Below are 20398 nucleotides of genomic sequence, written 5' to 3'. Positions count from 1 at the left end.
TGCCATACCGAAGTCCAGAATTTTGTTCGGTTGTGGATAAAATTTCAACATGTCGTTTAACCCTAATCGGTTTTTTGTCTCTGATTAATACAAATCTCAACTAAAAAATAAAATTTAAAAAAAGTTATTAATATTTCGACTAGCATTTTTTGCTCAAGCTTCATTTTCACAAAATCAACGTAAAAACATTTTTACAGAATCCTGTGACGTCACCGGAAGTCGCTACAAAAATGCCACGCATTGGTTTCTCTGTATCAAATTGATACAGTACATAAAGGCAGCATACAGCGTTGCTATATATAGATGTGAGTCTATCAGAACTACTTGAGTTTGTTCCTGTATGCTTGCGTAACTATTTAGCGGAAAATACTCACACTCACACACACACATGTAAAGGTAATGTGATAAATGTGTGTGTTTTGCGTCTCTTGGTCAACAAAAATAAACGATCGTGTGATCTAACATAACTCCGGGCCAATCCAACAGATTTCAACCAAACTTTGCACTTGAAAAGTAGTCAAAAGGGTTCTTTCATGTGGCTGGAATGAGCAGCAAGTGTTCCTAGCGGGAGAATTTTAGGTGAAACTGATCGAATTTTACGAGAATGGAAACTTTTTGACCAGTACAGATTCAAGTAGTATTTCCAATGGGAAAATGTAGCAAGTGTATCTAAGAAAAGGGGAGAGAGGGTAAAGGTATAATTGATTTGATTTTCCGTGAAACGATGTTCTCATTACATGGGAGGATGGGAGGGGAGAGATGGTGTGTGGTTTGGTTGTATAAGATGAAAATTATCGAATTAGGCGTATAAGAATACTTTTTGAAAATCACAGATGCTTCTTGTTTCTCAGAAGTGATTGTAGAACTCTAGATAGATCTTTTTCTGTAATGACCAATTTGTAGCTGCTTTGTGTACACTACACATAAAAAATTTGTTCTTGATACTGACAAGTTCCATTACCATATAAAAAAATGTTGTCGAGAATTTGAGTGCGAGTGTCTTATTATCGGTATTCTTGCAAAGGAAATCTGTGGCCACACGGAACGACCGAAATTAGCTCTGCGCCTAATTCGTATTACTGTTTTTGAATTAGTTGATTTTTACAACAAAATTTCCAAAATAACTATAAAATTAGTTAAAATTTAGAATTTACTGTGCTGAAAAAAACTCTTATTTTTAGAGAATGTGTTTAGTTGGCGAATATTCTGGACACAAACCAGCAATAATTCAATCCAATACGAAATTCTCATTGACAACTAATTTTGTTATTAAAATCAGAAACTTTGATTCTATTTATCTATCACCGTCATTACTGAAGGACAGCAGTGTCAAAGCAAAACAATCCATTAAAAAGCTAAAAGGGACAGTCTTGTTGAAACTGCTCGCAAATTGTTTAGTTGTTTTTCGAATGTGTTACGATATATCCCTATATAAATTTCTAAACCGATATGTAAAACTGACGTAAACTGTTAGTGGAAAGTGTATTTATTCAGAATTTGTGCGCAGTTGAAGCGATTGTGGGTAATAATGTTTTTACGCGAAACAGTGAAGTGAGTTTCGAATGTTGCACTCTAATTGTACACGTCAAATGATGTTTTTTGTATCTTCAAACCTTCCGGGCTACGCCGTCCGGTGTACTACTTGTATTCGGTTTTTGTTTTCCGAGTGCTCAAAGTTTTCAGTAAGAGAGTCGATTTCGCGAAGTCGAATGAAGAAAACAGCGATTTAGAAGTAAAATTTTCAAAAAGAAGTTTATGTTTCGCTTATGTCTTTTTCTCCAATACAACATCGTATTTATACCTGCAAATATAGAAAATATAACCGCGACTGAAATTTTTTTCGGTAGTAGTGTGCCATCTAGTGGCTAGTAGTCAATACGGTGTTAACGAGCGCCATATAGCTGCTAATTGCAGAAACCAATTCAACCATTTATGTTGGTTGGAAACAACGTTTTATTTCTCTAATTCAACTAAAAAATTAGTTGAATGGAAATGAAGCGTGCCTTAGCTAAGAAATGACAGCACGTTTAATTGGTGAATTCAACTAAAAAAAATAGTCATTTCAACAAATATTTTACTATTATTAAGAGAATTAGAATTAAAAAATCTAAATTTGCAAAAGTAAGATTTTTTTAGTTGTCTCAAAAAATAACTAACTAAAATCAGAAAATCAACTAATTTTTTCGCCAAAATGCTAATTTTGGTCTTTCCGTGCAGTTGATATATTTGAAAATATGTTAAGTTTCTGTATTCAGTGCATTTGGTTAATTTACTGTCCACAGTCAATTATAGAAACAAGTAGAACTTATTCACCATTATCTAATCCAACATTAGTAAAAAAGAAATACTAATATTGTAACAGTTTGAAAAAAAATGTTATCCTGTTGTTTTTGGTGTGAATTCAGAACGTTTCGATGGCATGTATCAAATTGATACATTAGAACCTTTTTGTTACAATTTTCGAAAGACAAATGCGAGTTAAACTACGTATATCGTATAGGTATATCATATAGAATCATTCAAATTTGACTAAAAACTAGTATAGTTTGTACTTCATGTTATTTGATAGCCACACGACCCGACTTCGATTATACCAGCTGCTGAAGTACCTGTAATAGTGAAACTGTTCCATTTTATTGGTTGTACTAGTTGATGTACGAGCCAAACTTTTAAGAATCAAAGAAAACTATTTTGAAGAATACCACATTATTATACATGAGAATATGAGTACCATGAGAAAGGCATCATTGCCCCACTAGGTGGATTAAAATCCGTTTTTACCTTTTTTATATATATAAAAAATAGGTATAGAATTCGCTCAAACTTTCGAAAAATTTTCCGAGGCCCGGAGGGCCGAATGTCATATACCAATCGATTCAGCTCGACGAACTGAGCAAATGTCTGTGTGTGTGTATGTGTGTGTGTGTGTCTGTATGTGTGTTGTCAACTAAGAGGTCGAGATCTCAGAGATGGCTGGACCGATTTTGATCAAACTAGTCGCAAATGAAAGGTCTCCCCGTCACCCAAAACGCTATTGAATGGTTTTGAGATAGGATGTTTACTTTTTGAGTTATACGGAGTTTTATGTCAAAATTTTCAGTTTTTTGACAGTATCTGTCACAATTAACCTTGAAAACAGAATATGTTTCTAGACTTAGATTCCGCACGGTAATAGCTATCCAACAAGCCATAGTTTGTTAAAATCCGTCCATTTTTAACGGAGATATCAATATTTTTGTGTAAACGACTTTACCCCTTATTCCAGCAGTAGAAGTTTTGAGTACTGTATGACAAAGAAATGCTTGGGAGCAACGGAAAACACGATTTTTATACTGTGACATACAATTGTTTCTAAGTGCCCAAAAGACTGTGTACAGCATCCTTTTTCATGACAATTTGCCTTGGACCGATTTTAGCACGGTTCGTTTTTGGCAACATAATCGTTCGAATATGGCATTTATAAACCAGATGATATAAGCATGTTCGAGTTGAAAGTAATTCCATAATTATATTGATTTAAACTACTTACAGCAATAAAAGCTGGAAGAACATAACTTCCATATACCATACGACTTAGTTCGTCGAGATCAGCAAATGCGTGTGTGACAAATAATTTCACTCAATTTTTTCGGAGATGGCTAAACCGTTTTCTACAAACTCAGATTCATATGAAAAAAACTAGTATACTTCCAAATTTGGATCCGACTTCTGATTTCGGAGCCACAGGATGACATGTGAAACGAAATTAAAATAATGCAATTCATTTTTCTCGTAGACGGCTGAACCGATCTAAGATTCAAATGAAATCTAAGAATCATCTATGATTCAAATGAGAGGTCTTAAAATCCTATAAAAATTAGTCAGATCCGATTTCTGGTTTAGGAGATACAGGGTGATTAGTATAAAAATGTCCATTTCACATAAATTAATCAGGTTTATCGGGTTTGCAAATTTGGATAGTCGATTACCAAATAAATTTATTTCAGTTTAAGCGGTATTTTTTTTTTGGATTCGGAATGTACCCCCAAATTTTAATTCACACTACAATTTCTCAAAGATGTCTACACACTCCTCAGGTGAATTTATCTGATTTCGGCTACACCGATCTTAGAACTCCGGATCCAGTTTCGAATCGTTTCTCAAAGTTTAATCATTTTTTCAAAAAGGCCAAATCGAACTTCAAAAACAAAAATTCAAATTAAAGGACTTAAGGTCCCATACAAAATTGGTGAATTTTATCCGATTCTGGAATTACAGATGATGAATTTTTAAAATTCATACCGATATAGAAGATGTAAATTGTTTGGCGTATTAATTTATGACCATTCGAAACATTTTGGGTTATGCTAGTTCCTGAATACCAGCTCTGGAAGTACCATAAATAATGACGAAAAACTCTAAAGTGGAACTTACTACGACATCTCATGGAATGTTCAATCGAATGTCACACGTTAAGATTGAAATTCGATACGATTTGCAGATTCGAAATTACAGGGTAATGAGTGATTAAAATCTCAATTTGACGTTTGAAACGACGATAGTTAAAATAATGTCATGAGAACTAAAACACATAAGAATATCCATGCAAAAAAACACATGCGGATTGATAAAAAAGGTATCATCTCACTGCTAGGTGGATTAATCACGTTTTTATATATACATTTAATTTTAAAAATCGTTTTTTTCATTGTTGGACTCAATTTGTTTTTTTTTCAGTATTTTTAATCAAAAACTTGTTTCTGGGAAAATCACTAGTAGAAAATAATTTTAGAGGATTTGTTATTTTTCGTCTATACCCATTTAAAAAAAAGAGTGCTGCCAACTCCGAAAACGATTTGGCCTAAATTCGTTTATTGTTTCACTTCAAATTCTCACTTCCCTGTAAGGAACACTTATCAAACCCTGAGATGCGAGATCTTAGGAACACTTATTACACATTCCCGCTGAAAATATTCATTGAATCTCCTCTGAGATCAAAATAGTATCAATTATCTTCAAATTCGATCTGGTTTGCCTATTTTGACTTACTACTGCCCTTCCCTACATAAAAATACCATTACGATCCCTTCAAAGTTCGAGTATTCCAGAATTATGCTGGATCATATGAACGTTTATTGTTTTATACCGTTTTCGTTTTTAAAATGCACTACACCCGTGCAGTGCTACATAATGGCATGAATGAACGAACAAAAATGATGAAAACATAAACAGTAACCCTTGACTACAATAAACGATTCCATTGCACAGAGTTACACTGAACTTTTGATGAGTGCTACACCAGTGGTATCGGTGCAGAAAAAGTGTAGCACTGGTGTAGTGCAATTGATAAAAACGAACGGTTCCAGTGCAGCTTTCGCTACACCAGTGTAGTGCAATTTAAAAACGAAAGCGACAATAGATCAAGAGAACACAAAATGCACAAATTTATCGCTTCAACAATCCATATATGTGTGTCTATTTTCCACTATACGGACATGCAGTTCATCAGCAAGCATACATAAACAAGTTCAATTAGCTCTAACAGACTTACATTCATATATAGCCACGCTGTTTACAGCCTTCATGATATGTAACACATGGATCAATAAGTTCCGAGACTAACAATGGAAACAACAATTTTATTGCAAAATTTTATTTTATTCATCAACATAATCACCTTTTAGGGTAATACAATGGTTCCAACGTTTTTCCAATTTTTCAAAACCATGTTATAAAAAAAATATCTTTCGTTTCAAAATAAGCTTCAGTTTCAGCGATGACCTCCTCATTTGAGCCAAATGTTTTTCCCTGGAGCTTTTTTTAAGATCAGCAAAGAGTCAGTAGTCACTGGGGGCTAAATCTGTTGAGTATAGGGGGTGGGGAAGCAGATCAAAGCCCAATTCGTTCAATTTCGCCATTGTTTTCATCGACTTGTGGCAGGGTGAATTTTGTTCCATCGAAAGCAATCGCGGCACCCACTTGGAAAAAACCTTTTTCATGCTCAATTTTTCATGAAGGATAGTAAATGCACTTCCATATGATATCTGTGTCATCTCAGCAATCTAACGGAGCTTCACTTTACGATCTTTCATTATAATTTTTGTCACTTCACTCACATTTTCCGGTGTAACGGCTTCCACAGGTCTACCCGAGCGTTCCACGTCATTTGTGTCGGTACGATCACGTTTAAACTCGGCGAACCACCGACAAATCGTTGTTTTTGATGGACAAGAGTCCGGACAACATTTTTCAATCCATTGTTTCGCTTGCACGGTGTTTTTACCCTTTGAAAAACAATGTTTTATCAAAACACGAAACTTGGTTTTTTCATTTTTTAAACAAACTACAAAACGACTTTACTCCAACCTCGATAACTCAGCTATTTCTGGTCGGATCGACTTAAAATTTTGACCCGTTTCAAGCAAAGGTTAGTACTCTAGAAAGACGTGGTTACTGGTTTACTACGAGCGCCATCACTGCTTTAGTCTCGGGACTTATTGATCCATGTGTTATTAAATATATATAGGAACCAAAGCGTGACCTTTTTGTGATGTCAGAAGAATCTGTTGAAGTGTTTTTTGATTGATTTTCTGAAAATGAACCTTGAGCTAACAACACAAGTCAAAATATTTATAACTTTTTTGAGTTTTTAATTTATAGTAGGGATTCGTATCAAGTTGATACAAATAATCGATCCGAATTAATTTTTAGTGTCTCTGAACCAACATGGAATTTCTAAAGAAAGCGTCAGTAAATACTGCCTTAGTCATATAATATATTTGCAATTTGATTATCATTTCACGCCTTTTTTTTAGAACGGCCAATAAGCCATCCATCAACATTCACTTTGAAGAGTAATTTCGAATGACTCGGCACTCGCTGAGAGTAAGTCATAGTAGTAAACGGCAGAGAAAAGTTTTCTCTTTCGTCTGGTCTGGTTATTCCATATTGCTTTTTATTCAAAGGCTCTCGAACCATTAGAGTTTCCATTTTTGGTTGTTCAAATCTACATTTGAAATTACGAAATTACGTAGGTTACGTTCCTGGCAACCGTTACTTATCAACGATTAAGTCTGTCACAATTTATAAATTGCCCATTATTCATCGCCAATTTACCTACTGTTGTACAACAAATTTGGAACGACTAAAAATAAAAATAAATGATCTCTAAATTGTGTCCATAGATTTACATCACAATGTTTAATTTATGGGTCGTTTTCCGTGCAAGTAACAGAAGATAATCGTTATTAAATATCATTATTTTCAATAATACAATTCTTCATTTTGCATGCAGATTTCGTCCAGTTTTTAGCTACGCCACTGTGTCGATGCAGTTTCGAGCAAGATCAATTCAAATGTTTTGGTTGGACAACGAATATGTGGTACGGCAGGACTCAACCACTATCTGATAGCCGCCGTTTTACTCATTCACGTAAAAATCTCTTTTTGCTACGATCTTGAACTGGTTTGCGACGGGTAGTTGCAATTTATAAGTTACCAGCTACCTCATCCAAGTTCATGATCGAGACGGTTCCGCCCGGATCATATTCGAGAGACAGACTCGTGTCTTTGTAGTTGCAGCTGTTTTTAGCATACACAATTTGGTGTCGGCGTCCACTCACAATCATTGGTGGAGAGTACCGACGGAAACCACTGGGAAAAACAAGAGAGTCAAACGGTGGTTTTCGATTGCGCTAGTTTTTGGTTCGTCGATTTAAGTGGATTTGAAACAAGTTCATTGGGATCTTCTAGTGTCGATGCCATTGATATGTAGTACAACACGTTTCATGTTCTTAGTGTAGCTCATTTGGGTGGGTATTTGTAAAATTGATTTCAGGCCTTGAGGAGACGTATATGTGCAGCTTCAGCTGATCAGAAATACTATAATGGAAGCATTTCTCTATTCAATTCATGCTTACTCATGATAATGACAATGGAACCAGATTCAACACATCTACTTCGGCGGAATAGATAGAACAAAATTTTACCCGGTGAACGACCATAATTAGGTTAAAGCCGTGATGAAAAAAAAAGAAAATTAACACGAATAAACTTCTGGTTCCAAAAATTTACCAATCAGTGTGTTAGCAAAATTGTTGTAGCGCGCTCTGAACAAAAATAAATGTTGCCACTGTTCTATCTGACGTCGGTACTTCTAAAAATAATAACAAACAAACGGCATGACTTTTTTTGATCAGCTGTAATAAAATCAATTAGAATTTGTAACTTTCACAGTAAATGCGATGGACACTAGTAATCACTAGTAAACGTGGCCGTGGAAAATACAGATCAGTGCCATAGGTGGATCGCGAAACAGTTGGGAATCGACAATTTGACCGTGTTTCGTGTAATAAAATCATTCATGGAGACCCAGCGGCAAACTAGCAGCGGAAGAAATGCAATCCTCTGCGAGACAGACTTAATGTCCTACCAAATACCAGTGACAGATACCTAAAGAAGGCCACGGTCTTGCCATGCTTTATTGTATCAACTATATTATTTGTCATTGCAATTAACTATGTTCACCAGAGATGCCAGGTAAATATTTCATATATCTGCAAACAGGGTCTGTAAATCTGAAAAAAAATCTGCAGTCAGCAAGTATGTCTTGCTGGCAGCAATTTCTCTATAAAGTATGACACGCATAACTGACTTGGCGAGCAAAAAAAAAAAAAAGGTCGCGGAAATTTCAAAAGTCTGTAAATATAGACTAAAGTCTGCGAGAATTTCAAAAGTCTACAAAAGTCTGCACAACAAAAAATGTCTGCAGCACTATACCCCAAATCTGCTGATTTACAGACAAATCTGCAGACCTGGCATCTCTGATCTTCACAATTATCGCAATTGATCAAATAATGCTATTAATGGGCCATCTTTTCAGTTTCGATACATGTTATACATGGTGGATTGAAGCCTTGGTCTTGTAAAAAATGCAAGTTTTTTCACTTAATATGCGTTCGTTTCGCTATATATTTAATCGCTCTAATAATGCTCTAAAAATTCGGTATATAGTAGTGGATCCGGGTTTCATCCAAAAGTTCACCCGATTCAACATCAGCATGATTAAACATGCTTCCGAAGTGCATTTGCGTTCATGGTTATGGCACCTTTACTTCTCGGTCTGCCGGTCAACATTTCATATATAGGGGAGACCGGGGCTAGTTGGCCGAGTTTTCGTTTCGGAATCTCCGTACTCATTCTAGTTAGACTTTTGGATAAACGGTTTACGCTGTCTTGAAGAATTTTTTCATAACTCTAGAATAAAGGAACAAAGTTCAAATAAAGATAAATAATCAAATGCTAAGAAAAAAATCGACCAACTAACACCTAGACCGGGTAGGTTAGCCAAGTATAATGAAATATGTGAAACACATCAAATGCATCAATAGAAAACGTTTATTAGTGGAAACAACTCAGATTAATTGGAATCATGAGAGGAGAGAAAAAACAAGACAGAATCGAGCAGACATCACTCCTATTCTAAGTATGAGGGTATAATAATATCGAGCGAATAGTAATATGTACATGCATAATAATTAAATATAAATACAACACGTTTAATAATCAATATTAGCGTAACATTTAAGTTCACTCAGAAAAAAGTTTGAATTTCATGAATACACTAAATTTATAACTCGGCCAACCAACCCCGCACAAAACTTGGCCAGCCTTCCCCAATCGATGTTTCCTAGAACAACCACGATTTACACTAACAGAAATAAGAGAACTTTGGAATCCATCGTACCGGTACAATGCTCTTGGAGTTCGGATAATTGTTTCGCGTTACGCATATTACTGTACAAAAATCTAAATTTACTCAAAAGTGCCGAAAAAATAATAAACGGATTCCTGCACAAACGACGATAGAAAAACATCTGAAATTACGTCGGTGCATGGGTGGCCAAATACTCCACCGAAATCACAATAGATGTCGCCTTTGCGCATAATAGTCCTTTCATAAAAGCCACTCGGCCAACCTGCCCCTTCGGGCAACTAGCCCCGGTCACCCCTACTTTCGACATATTCCGGTGTAATCGCTTCAGAGGATGTGTCGCTGCGGCAGTTCCGGTGGCCATGAAACTAGCCCAATAGTATTAATTTACTTCTTTTGTTTCCTTCGCCGATTTGTCTCGCAAAAGTAATGTTTCATAAGAGAACGAAAATCGATTTTTCCGTGCTCAACATGATACTAAACACGTCAACAAAAATCAGTTACCTAGTTTAAACAAAAAAAAGCACTCTAAAAATCCTGGTTGTTTAAACCAACAAAACGATTAGTTGCGCTTCGCTAAAAATAAATATGTGTTTCAAACCGAGATATCACAGATTCATACAAAATATGCTTGTTTTCAACGAGGAAATGTTGGTAGTTTTAAATAAACATTGGTTGAATCGAACCAGAATTGTTATTCTGACTAAACTAACAAAAAATGCGTTAGAATTACCAGAAATTTACTTATTTTTATAACATTTTTTTTCTGCGTTTATAAAAGGACTACGATCTTTTTTTTTGTCAATTTGTTGCGCTTTTTGGGATTCAGGGAGTTTATTTTTCACCCGACGTAGTAGACGCATTAATTTATATTAAGAAGGTAAGACAGTCGGAAGCGGTTATTTAACGAATTTGGGTACTAAGTTTCATAAAAATGTACGGGTAACGATGAACTAAGAGTTGTATTAAAATATTTTCGCATAATTTCGAGCATAGCTCATGCATTCCTTGGATCAAATGTTGGGTACGTTTGCCATGGAATAGGGTCATTAATAAGAAACTGAATTCCATTCCACATCACCTAGAAATTTCACAGACTTGAGCAGCCTCTATGACTTTCACATCAACTCTTTATGTCTGCTTATACCAATGTTAAAATTTTCCATACTTAATCTTTAAGCCGCCTAATTTCATTCGTGACCTACGCAAAATTTTAAATGTTTGTATGGTGATTGTGTTTATTCCCAACTTTTTGTTTCCCCAGAAGTAACTTTACATGTTTGAATAAGCCTGGATTCACGAACAAAGATAGTCTTATTATACATCCTAAAGCTACGCTATTATTGCGCCTAGCTACTTAAGTCGATTAATTATGCCGGTGGACTTTCTTTTCAAGGTATGTACAATTGAATTCCAAGCGAACGCTTACTGGTAAAATGCCCGGCAACAAGAACAATCCTAGGGTTACACTCGCAACTCGAACTATACAGGCGCTGACTATTCTAAGACACCCTCTCTCAATCTCGGCTGGTCTATTTGGTTCCGATTCCTTGGAGCCGAGAACTTGAATGTAGTGCACAGTGGTGAGCACGCGCTTGAGAACCACAGAGAGTATAGAAAAATATGTATATCGTGCCAATTTAAGTTCTGTTTCACATACCATTTGTCAGTGCAAAGCCGTCCGTGTTACAGAATAGATGCTTCGGATCCTCCAAGCACGCAGCCACACGCTTCTCCTGCTCTAGTCCTGACCGATGTCACGGAAATAGCTTAGGTTCGGGCTGAGTGCATAACAATCAAGCAAGTGCCCCAACAGTGAGAATAAATTCAGTTTGAGAAGAACGTTTGGAATTTAAAAAAAGAAGAAATCTTTTCGCACTCTTTTTGGAAACTTTATTTCTTTCTGTTGGTGGTGACTCAAACGACCGTAGAAAAACGAACTGCCTAACAGAAGTCGAGGTGGTAAAAGTGAAGGGCAATTTATCCCTGCGCTTCTTGATGTAGATTGATGTGTTATGTGAAAGTTAGTCAACCGAAAACTGTTTGCTCAAACCCAGGGACTAGGATAAATGTGAAAAGAAGGTCGTCTGCTAGTGAACAACGCGAATCGATTTTTTCAACATTTTTTGATCGAGGTTTGTCTAATCCAATAATTAGGTTGTCTAAAATGGAACGCAAGGAAAAGGAATCCTATGTTAGTGCGCTCAGTGATTTTAGGTCGATTTTTTGAAGATTGCAAGTTTAAGAACACTTACGACGGCTCTCATTTTCTGGATCGCTCAAAGGAAAATTAATTTAACTGACAATCTTCCCTAGTCCTTCGCTTCAGAAAGAAGCATAGAAGAAGGAAGATAGGAAAATAAAACTTCAGCTGATCCGTGCATAGTGCCCAATCTGAACCGTGAAGGAAAATGTTTTAAGCGGTACGCAAGAGGCTTCATAGCTTGTGCTGACGGTCATCCTACTGTCCTAGAGGAGAGAGCCTCAGAGATCGAGAGTAAATTGCTTATTTTGTAGTTGGCACTTGCAAAATATCTTCACATCTTAATAGGATGGAACAAATTGTTAATTTGGTCGTTTATTTCTTAATGGTAAGTTGAACTATGGATCTTTCTTTTGTCGGTTTTATTCAGATAGGTTTCTTGAAGATGCCGCACCGAAGGCTATCAGCCAATGCGCCAAATGCCAGATCGTCGGGAAACCGGTTGGTCAAGTTGCATTTCTGAAGATGCGATCTGTACAATTTAAGCATTTGGTGTTATGTTCGTCTAGTGTATCATGAATTCAATTTTCTATATAAATTGACGATCAATGATGTATTAAGGAATGGTAGTTGCAACATTTAGTAGTCATTATTAGTCTTGTTTGGGATTTGAACCAGTTATTATCCGAAAGAATAATTAAAATCAATTTTTAAATTTTGGTAAGTTTAGAATAAATTTAGAGAATGTTTTTAATAAGACAGTTTTTCCTTTAATTATTTTTATCTTTTATTGAAAGTGTAACTGTAAGCTAAATTGGATTGATTTAAATTTTAGTGGTGAACAATCGTGAAGAAATTTTTTGAACAAAATATTTAAAAAATTACGTTTTTAAAATCAAAAAGTCTCAACAATAGTAATTCCGATATCAATTTTTTTGTTTTACGTCCTTCATAAATTTTATTTGTGATTTATTGATTGCTATAGAAACAATTAGTGGGGGAGTATTTTCTACACTTTCCAAAAGATTTGGCGAACACTAAGCATATTATCAAAAATTGAACAATACGTCCTTATCTGTTTTCACTCGATGAATATATACCGTATATAATTGAAATGGGAAAAATATATCCGTGTCATTTAAAATAAACGTTGCACAGACAATCTTCAAGAAACCTTGGAAAAGAATTCGTGTAATTTCGGAAATTCTTTTAATGTTATCTAAGAAAAAACACTAATAATCTCCTTCAAGAGAAATACCATCATTCCAACGCTTAACTTCTCTAACTCTAACTTCTCTAAAGAAATTCGACGAATAGCCAGTAGTAGCCGAGGACCAGATCTAGACTTTACGGTGGATGAGGAAGTAATTCGAAGTGTAATTCGTTCATTTTAAGCATCATTACCGTCGACTTGGGAATCGGTGCATTGTCTAGGTGGAACAGTGTTTTTTTAAATAACGCTATACAGTATCCATAGCGATTGTTTTTTCCTTGGAGATAGTTGATGAAGATTATACCATCGTCATCCCAAAATACTCAAGCCTTACCCTTCTCAGCTGACTGATGTGCTTTTGATCGCTTCGGACGTAGTTATCTGGCTGAAGTGATGATAGTTTGATTGCAAAGTGACGTGATGGATCCATGTTTCATCCTGTGTTACATATCGTCTCAAAAATTTGATTTATTACTTTTAAACATGGCCAAACACTGCTCTGAATTATCAATCCGTAGTTGTTTTCCATCGACTGTCATTGTTGAGCTTATAGAGTTCATACGAAATTGTTTTGGGTTTTGTGTAGCCTCAATTAAATGATACTTCACGATCGTCATATGAATTTGACAATGATAGCGCCATCTGTGTGTCAGTAGCTTGGTGCGGTCACTAAAAATGTTTTCTCGAAAAAACGTGCTAGAACTGCGTGTGAAAACAGAATTGGAGCTATGATATTCTGTTCTTCCAACAATTGATGGAGTTTCAATCGATCCAGTTATAAAAATGTTTTGGTATTCGAAGATACTGCCACCTTTCTTATATCATACTATGTCATATTCAAACCAGTCGGTGTTGAACAGTCGTTCGCACCGCACGCGTATAGCTCTTGGCTCCTGGAATTTTTTCTGGCTACCTAGAGTTTCATTGATTCAAGGCTTCAGTCTTTTTCAAGGCTACCTGAATCACTAACTAAGTGACTAAGTGATACAAAGAGTGATATTAGAGTGACTAAGTGATACAAAGAGTGATATTAGAGTGACTAAGAAATTAATCAGCCTTTTTTAAGGCTAGCTAGGAGTCTAATCGAAGACTAATTTAGCCTAGTTAATTTAATTTAAAATTTCATTAATTTCAAAAATGCCTGCGTCCAACCGGAAAGGCAACAAGCCTAAGGCTAAAAATAATTCAATACGGAATAAATCACAATCCGTTATTCAACATTTTTCTAATAACATTCACGATCTTATAGAATCTGAATGTAAAAATAAAAGACGGATTTCCCTTCCGTTGATCCTATGCCGTCTAACAATATTTACGAGATTCTTCCTGAATCCGATTGTAGCGACATAGAAGAAAATTCTTCAAAAATTCCCAAAATGGACGCTTGTCGTTCTGGGAAGAAACATCAATCTATGCCACCAGTGACGGTGATGATTTCCGACTTCAAAGCATTCCGTACTGAGCTTTCTACTTTTCTCCCGGAAGTAAAAGTCTCATTTCAAATCGGACGAAGAGGAGAATGTCGAGTCTTGGTGGATGGATTGGAAGATTACGAACGTCTTATTCGATATTTGTCCGAAAAACTTCATAAATTTTATTCATATGATATAAAATCAGACAGACCCTTCAAGGCTGTCTTGAAAGGATTATCAAATGATCAAAGTATTGATGAAATTAAAAATGAAATAAAAGAATTGCTTGGTTTTGCCCCTTCCCAAGTAATACTTATGAAAAAAAGAGCGAATGGTACTTCTAAACCACGCTCTGGAATTTCCCATGAACTTTACCTAATACACTTCAATCGAAGTGATGTAAACAATTTGAAAACTTTAGAAAAAGTACGTTTCATTTCCCACATTAAAATTCATTGGGAACATTATAAACGGCATAATCGTATTGCAAACTTAACGCAATGTCGTCGTTGCCAAGGCTTCGGCCATGGAACCAAAAATTGTCATATGGATATACGGTGTTTGAATTGTGGTAAATCGCATTCGAAAGACGTTTGTCCAATGAATGAAACCACTGATAAATTTTCATGTTCAAATTGCAATGGAAATCATAAATCCAATTATTTGAAATGTCCTGTCAGGGAAAAAATTTTAAACGCTCGTTCGCTTAGACAACAAGTCAAATCAACGACCTTAAATTTACAGAACATACCTGAAAATTCTTCTAAGGCACCTGCCAATTCGTCTTCTAACGAAAACAATTTATTGACAGGTAGATCGACCTCGTCATCATCTTCTTCTAATGTCAGTTATGCTGGTATGTTAGGTAGAAATCTATCTCCTATTTCTTCTAATGTAAATAATCAAAACACAGGACCGCCTTGCAGTTCTTCTTCTAACGAAAACAATTTATTAATAGGTCGACCGGCCAAATCATCTTCTTCTAATGGCAGTCTACCTACAAATATTCCTTCAATGCCATTCGCTTCTTTAAATGAAGTCGATTTAGGCGATATAACTGAAAATAAAATGATCTACCTACAAGATCAACTTTTTCAAATGATCATCCAAATGAATTCGACTTCATCACTTTTTGAAGCATTTCAAATCGGATGGAAATTTGCAAATAATATTATAATGAATTTAAAATTTAACAGTGATGTTAAATAATTATTTGAATATTTTAAATTGGAATGCTCGATCTTTGAAATCGAGTGAAGATGAATTTTATAATTTTCTCAAAGTTCACAAAATTCATATTGCCATTGTGACAGAAACTTTTCTTAAACCAAATGTAAAATTGAAAAGTAATCCACATTATGTGGTTCATCGATTTGACAGGTTTACTGGAATTGGTGGTGGAGTTGCCATTTTTGTCCAACGGCAAATTAAACATCGAATTTTACCTTCTTTCAATACTAAAGTTATTGAAAGCTTGGGAATCGAAGTTGAAACCATTCATGGAATTTATTTCATCGCTGGAGCATATTTGCCATTCCAATGCACCGGCGAACAATTAAATTTCTTTAAAGGCGATTTGCAAAAACTTACAAGATATCGATCGAAATTTTTCGTAATAGGGGACTTAAATGCTAAGCATGTCCAGTGGAATTGTAGGCAAAATAACAGTAATGGTAAAATACTTCATAATCAACTCTCAGCTGGTTACTTTACAGTTCTTCATCCCAGTAATCCTACTTGTTTCTCTTCCGTGAAAAACCCGTCTACAATTGATCTGGTTCTAACAGATCAAAGTCACATTTGTAGTGAACCGATTACTCATGCTGATTTTGACTCAGATCATCTTCCTGTAACATTCAGACTTTCCAACGAAGCTATAATTAATCCAATTAGTTCTATTTTCAACTATCATAGAGCTAATTGGTTGGATTACAGATCTCACATTGAAAATCATGTGGATCATGAAACTATTTTAGAAAATTCTGCGGACATCGACACAGCAATTGATAATTTGAATCATTATATTATCGAAGCTAGAAATCTTTCAGTTCCCAAAGCTCAAACTAAATTAAATTCTCCTATCATCGATGACAATCTTCAACTGCTCATTCGGTTGAAGAATGTTCGTCGACGACAATATCAACGTTCTCGTGATCCTGCTATGAAAAACATAGTTAAGGATTTACAAAAAGAAATTAAACATAGATTTACTCTTTTGCGAAATGAAAATTTCGCTAAAGAAGTTGAACAAATTAAACCATATTCTAAAACTTTCTGGAAACTTTCTAAGGTTCTTAAGAAACCTCAGAAACCAATTCCTGCTCTCAAGGAAGGAAATCAAATACTTCTTACAAATGGTGAAAAAGCTCAAAAGCTAGCTCAGCAGTTCGAGAGTGTCCACAATTTTAATTTAAACGTTGTGAGTCCTATTGAAAATGAAGTCTCACTGAAGTATGATCATATTTCAACCCAAGTGTTATCACACGATGACATTATTGAGACGAATTTTGATGAAATTAAATCAATTATTAGGAAACTCAAAAACATGAAGGCTCCTGGTAATGATGGAATTTTTAATATTCTTATTAAAAATCTTCCCGATGTTGCCTTGAGACTCCTGGTTAAAATTTTCAACAAGTGTTTTTCATTAGCTTACTTCCCAAAAAGATGGAAAAACGCTAAAGTAATTCCTATCCTAAAACCTGATAAAAACCCAGCAGAAACATCAAGTTATCGCCCAATTAGCTTACTTTCTTCTATCAGTAAACTTTTTGAAAAAATTATCTTGTTAAGAATGATGACTCATATAAATGAGAATTCAATTTTTTACCAGAGCAGTTTGGATTTCGTCATGAACATTCAACTACTCATCAACTTGTCAGAGTAACGAACATGATAAAATCAAATAAATCTTCTGGGTTATCCACTGGAGTTGCTCTTCTAGACATAGAAAAAGCATTCGACAGTGTTTGGCACAAAGGTTTAATAGCAAAAATGTCTGATTTCCAGTTTCCTATTTATTTGATCAAAATGATTCAAAATTATTTAACTGATCGTACTCTTCAGGTTAGCTATCAGAATTGTAAATCTGAATTGCTACCCGTACGAGCCGGTGTTCCGCAGGGTTCGAGTGTAGCTCCAATCTTGTATAATATTTTCACTTCTGATCTTCCAAATCTACCCGTTGGTTGTCAGAAATCGCTATTCTGTGACGACACAAGTCTGTTAGCCACAGGTAGAAATCTAAGAGTGATCTGCAGTCGCCTACAAAGAAGTTTAAATATTTTCAGTGATTATTTGTCAAAATGGAAAATTAAACCAAATGCAGCAAAAACGCAATTAATTATCTTTCCTCACAAGCCAAGAGCTTCTTATCTTAAACCAAATAATAATCACATTCTCAAATTGAATGGCTTGGAATTGACATGGTCTGATCAAGCTAAATACTTAGGTTTAACGTATGACAAAAAACTCACTTTCAAGGATCACATTGAAGGAATCCAGGCAAAGTGTAATAAATATATTAAATGTTTATATCCTCTTATAAACAGAAATTCTAAGCTCTGTCTAAAAAACAAATTGTTAATTTATAAACAAATTTTCAGACCAGCCATGCTTTATGCGGTACCAATTTGGTCAAGCTGTTGTTCCACCAGGAAGAAAACGCTTCAAAGGATTCAGAATAAAATTCTGAAAATGATTCTGAAGCGTCCTCCCTGGTTTAGTACAAATGAGTTACACAGACTCACAAATATAGAACCATTAGATGTAATGTCACATAATATTATAAGCAAATTCCGACAAAAATCGATGCAATCTTCAATTGAATCGATTCGCTCTCTGTATTAGTTAGTAAGTTAGTATATAAGTTCCTTTTCCCCATTACACAATACAAGTAGGTTTAGAATTTTCCCTACACAAAAATCTCAGAATTGCGGAAGCAAATGATGTCTTCATGGTAATAACCAAATCATATATATATAACAGGGCTGAAAAGTCACCACTTGTGGCTGAACACCCAATTTAAATCTTAATAATTTAATTTTAACTCATATTCCAATAAATAGTTATATATAAAAAAAAAAAATGTCATATTCAAACGATTATATTCGCCAAAGACGAATCGTGCTAAAATGTTATGAAAAAGGGTGCTGTACGGCTAGTGCTACGATCCGACTGACACTAAGAATTATCATAGGTCTGGACGGTATTATATACGACAAATTGGCCTGCCTTAGGCCTTAAAAATTTGAAGCAAAACACAGCAATAACTAAATTCGCCTTAGTTCGAAATGTGGTTTATGGAATCCGTTTCCATCCGGTTTAGCAGTTTATTTGTGCCGGTCTGATACACATCCAAAACACGCGATGCTTGTTTCTAGCGCGTTATCCCAATAACAATTGATATAACATAGACAGGAATGTATTATCTTCTAAGTTGCAAAGAATATAAATTCCACTGTTGATCTGTGAACGTGTGGGTAACCTTAATCTTAATGAGAAAAACATGTTTTCATTCACATATCGGTGTAACAGTGCTACTTACTCCTTAATAAAAATCTAGATTCGTGTTTTGTGATTAAAACTAGCCAGAACAAGAAATTGGTGCCAGTCTTAATAGAATTTGTCGCTTTGGTATACTGGATGAATTGAACACCGTTACATTCGGATTTGGAATTCATATTTGTATGAAAAGTATTGTGCGAGTACACTGAGGTCTTTTTTTATGCGGTCTTTTTTTATGCGGTTTTTTTTTACGCGACTTTTTTTATGCGAATTTTCAGAGTTATGCGGTTTTTTTTTATGCGAAGTTTCAGAGTTACGCGGTTTTTTTTATGCGAATTTTCAGAGTTATGCGGTTAGCCCTTCTGCGGTCTTTTTTTATGCGAAGTTTCAGAGTTATGCGGTTTTTTTTATGCGAATTTTCAGAGTTATGCGGTTTTTTTTATGCGAATTTTCAGAGTTATGCGGTTTTTTTATGCGGTTTTTTTTATGCGGTACGTAAATTCGCATAAAAAAAGACTTCAGTGTATATCGTGTATTCAACATCAGAAATATTGCCAAATATCTGAAGTAAAATCATGTTTGTCTATTGGAATGCTGTGTAAATTAATTAAACAAATAACAAGTTACATAACTTTTGTAGATTTTTTTTCCTTTCGCATACAAAAAGCGTTTTTGATAACCACTTTTGATCCGAGGCTCAGAGGGATATTCAACTCAGTTCATCAAGGTCAAACAATTTCAGTACATGTACATGTGCGTATGTACTAAAATGTGCATTATTATTATTATTATATCGTTTATTTTACCCCGGTTTCAATTATTTAGTCATTCACCGGGGTAAAAATGTGCACTTGGTTATCTAGAGATGACTTCACTGATTTTCATAATTTTTAATTCAAATGAAAGGAGTGTGATCCCATAACCCATCCCATAGCTATCTGTATTTGACTTCCGGTTCCGGAATAACAGGGCTATATGTGAAAGAATGTCACGAAAATGTACTTTTTCAGAGATGACTGAACCGATTTTCACAACCAAAGGAAATGTCTAATAGTCTAATGAATTGTTGTGGAGAGTGTAAAACTGCCAATTTGTGGGATGTGTTTAAATATGTGATGATGTAAGAAGGAGCGAACCTTTTTAAAACTAGTTATTGCGTTATTTTCCGATTTTGTAAACTGTTTTCCCTAATTTGCAGATCTTGTAAGTTGTTTTCTCTGAAAATTTATTTCTGCTATTCAGGTCTCTGGTTTTCGTTTCCAGAAGCACCGAAAGAGCTTGTAAAAAACAATTGTTGAACAACAAAAGGATAGAAATCCTGAACGGAAAGTGCTAAGAAACCATTTACAATGATAGCCAATGTATATCTCAAA

The 20398-nt window shown here is 35.1% G+C and overlaps 1 protein-coding gene across 1 annotated transcript in view; it reads left to right on the top strand.

The window, feature by feature from the left end:
• The first annotated feature begins 11367 nt into the window (after window positions 1-11367).
• LOC131425206 (uncharacterized) overlaps window positions 11368-20398 on the top strand; it is a 37321-nt gene continuing 28290 nt past the window's right edge. The window contains exons 1-2 of the mRNA XM_058586885.1: window positions 11368-11465; window positions 11849-12282. Of these exons, the coding sequence (XP_058442868.1) occupies window positions 12244-12282 (39 nt within the window). The 5' untranslated portion in view covers window positions 11368-11465; window positions 11849-12243. The remainder of the gene's footprint in view (window positions 11466-11848; window positions 12283-20398) is intronic.

Source organism: Malaya genurostris, chromosome 1, assembly GCF_030247185.1.
Source record: "Malaya genurostris strain Urasoe2022 chromosome 1, Malgen_1.1, whole genome shotgun sequence".
In the NCBI taxonomy this organism is placed as follows: domain Eukaryota; kingdom Metazoa; phylum Arthropoda; class Insecta; order Diptera; family Culicidae; genus Malaya; species Malaya genurostris.
The sequence above is the reverse complement of the archived record's forward strand: the minus strand, read 5'-3'. Positions and strand labels throughout refer to the sequence as shown.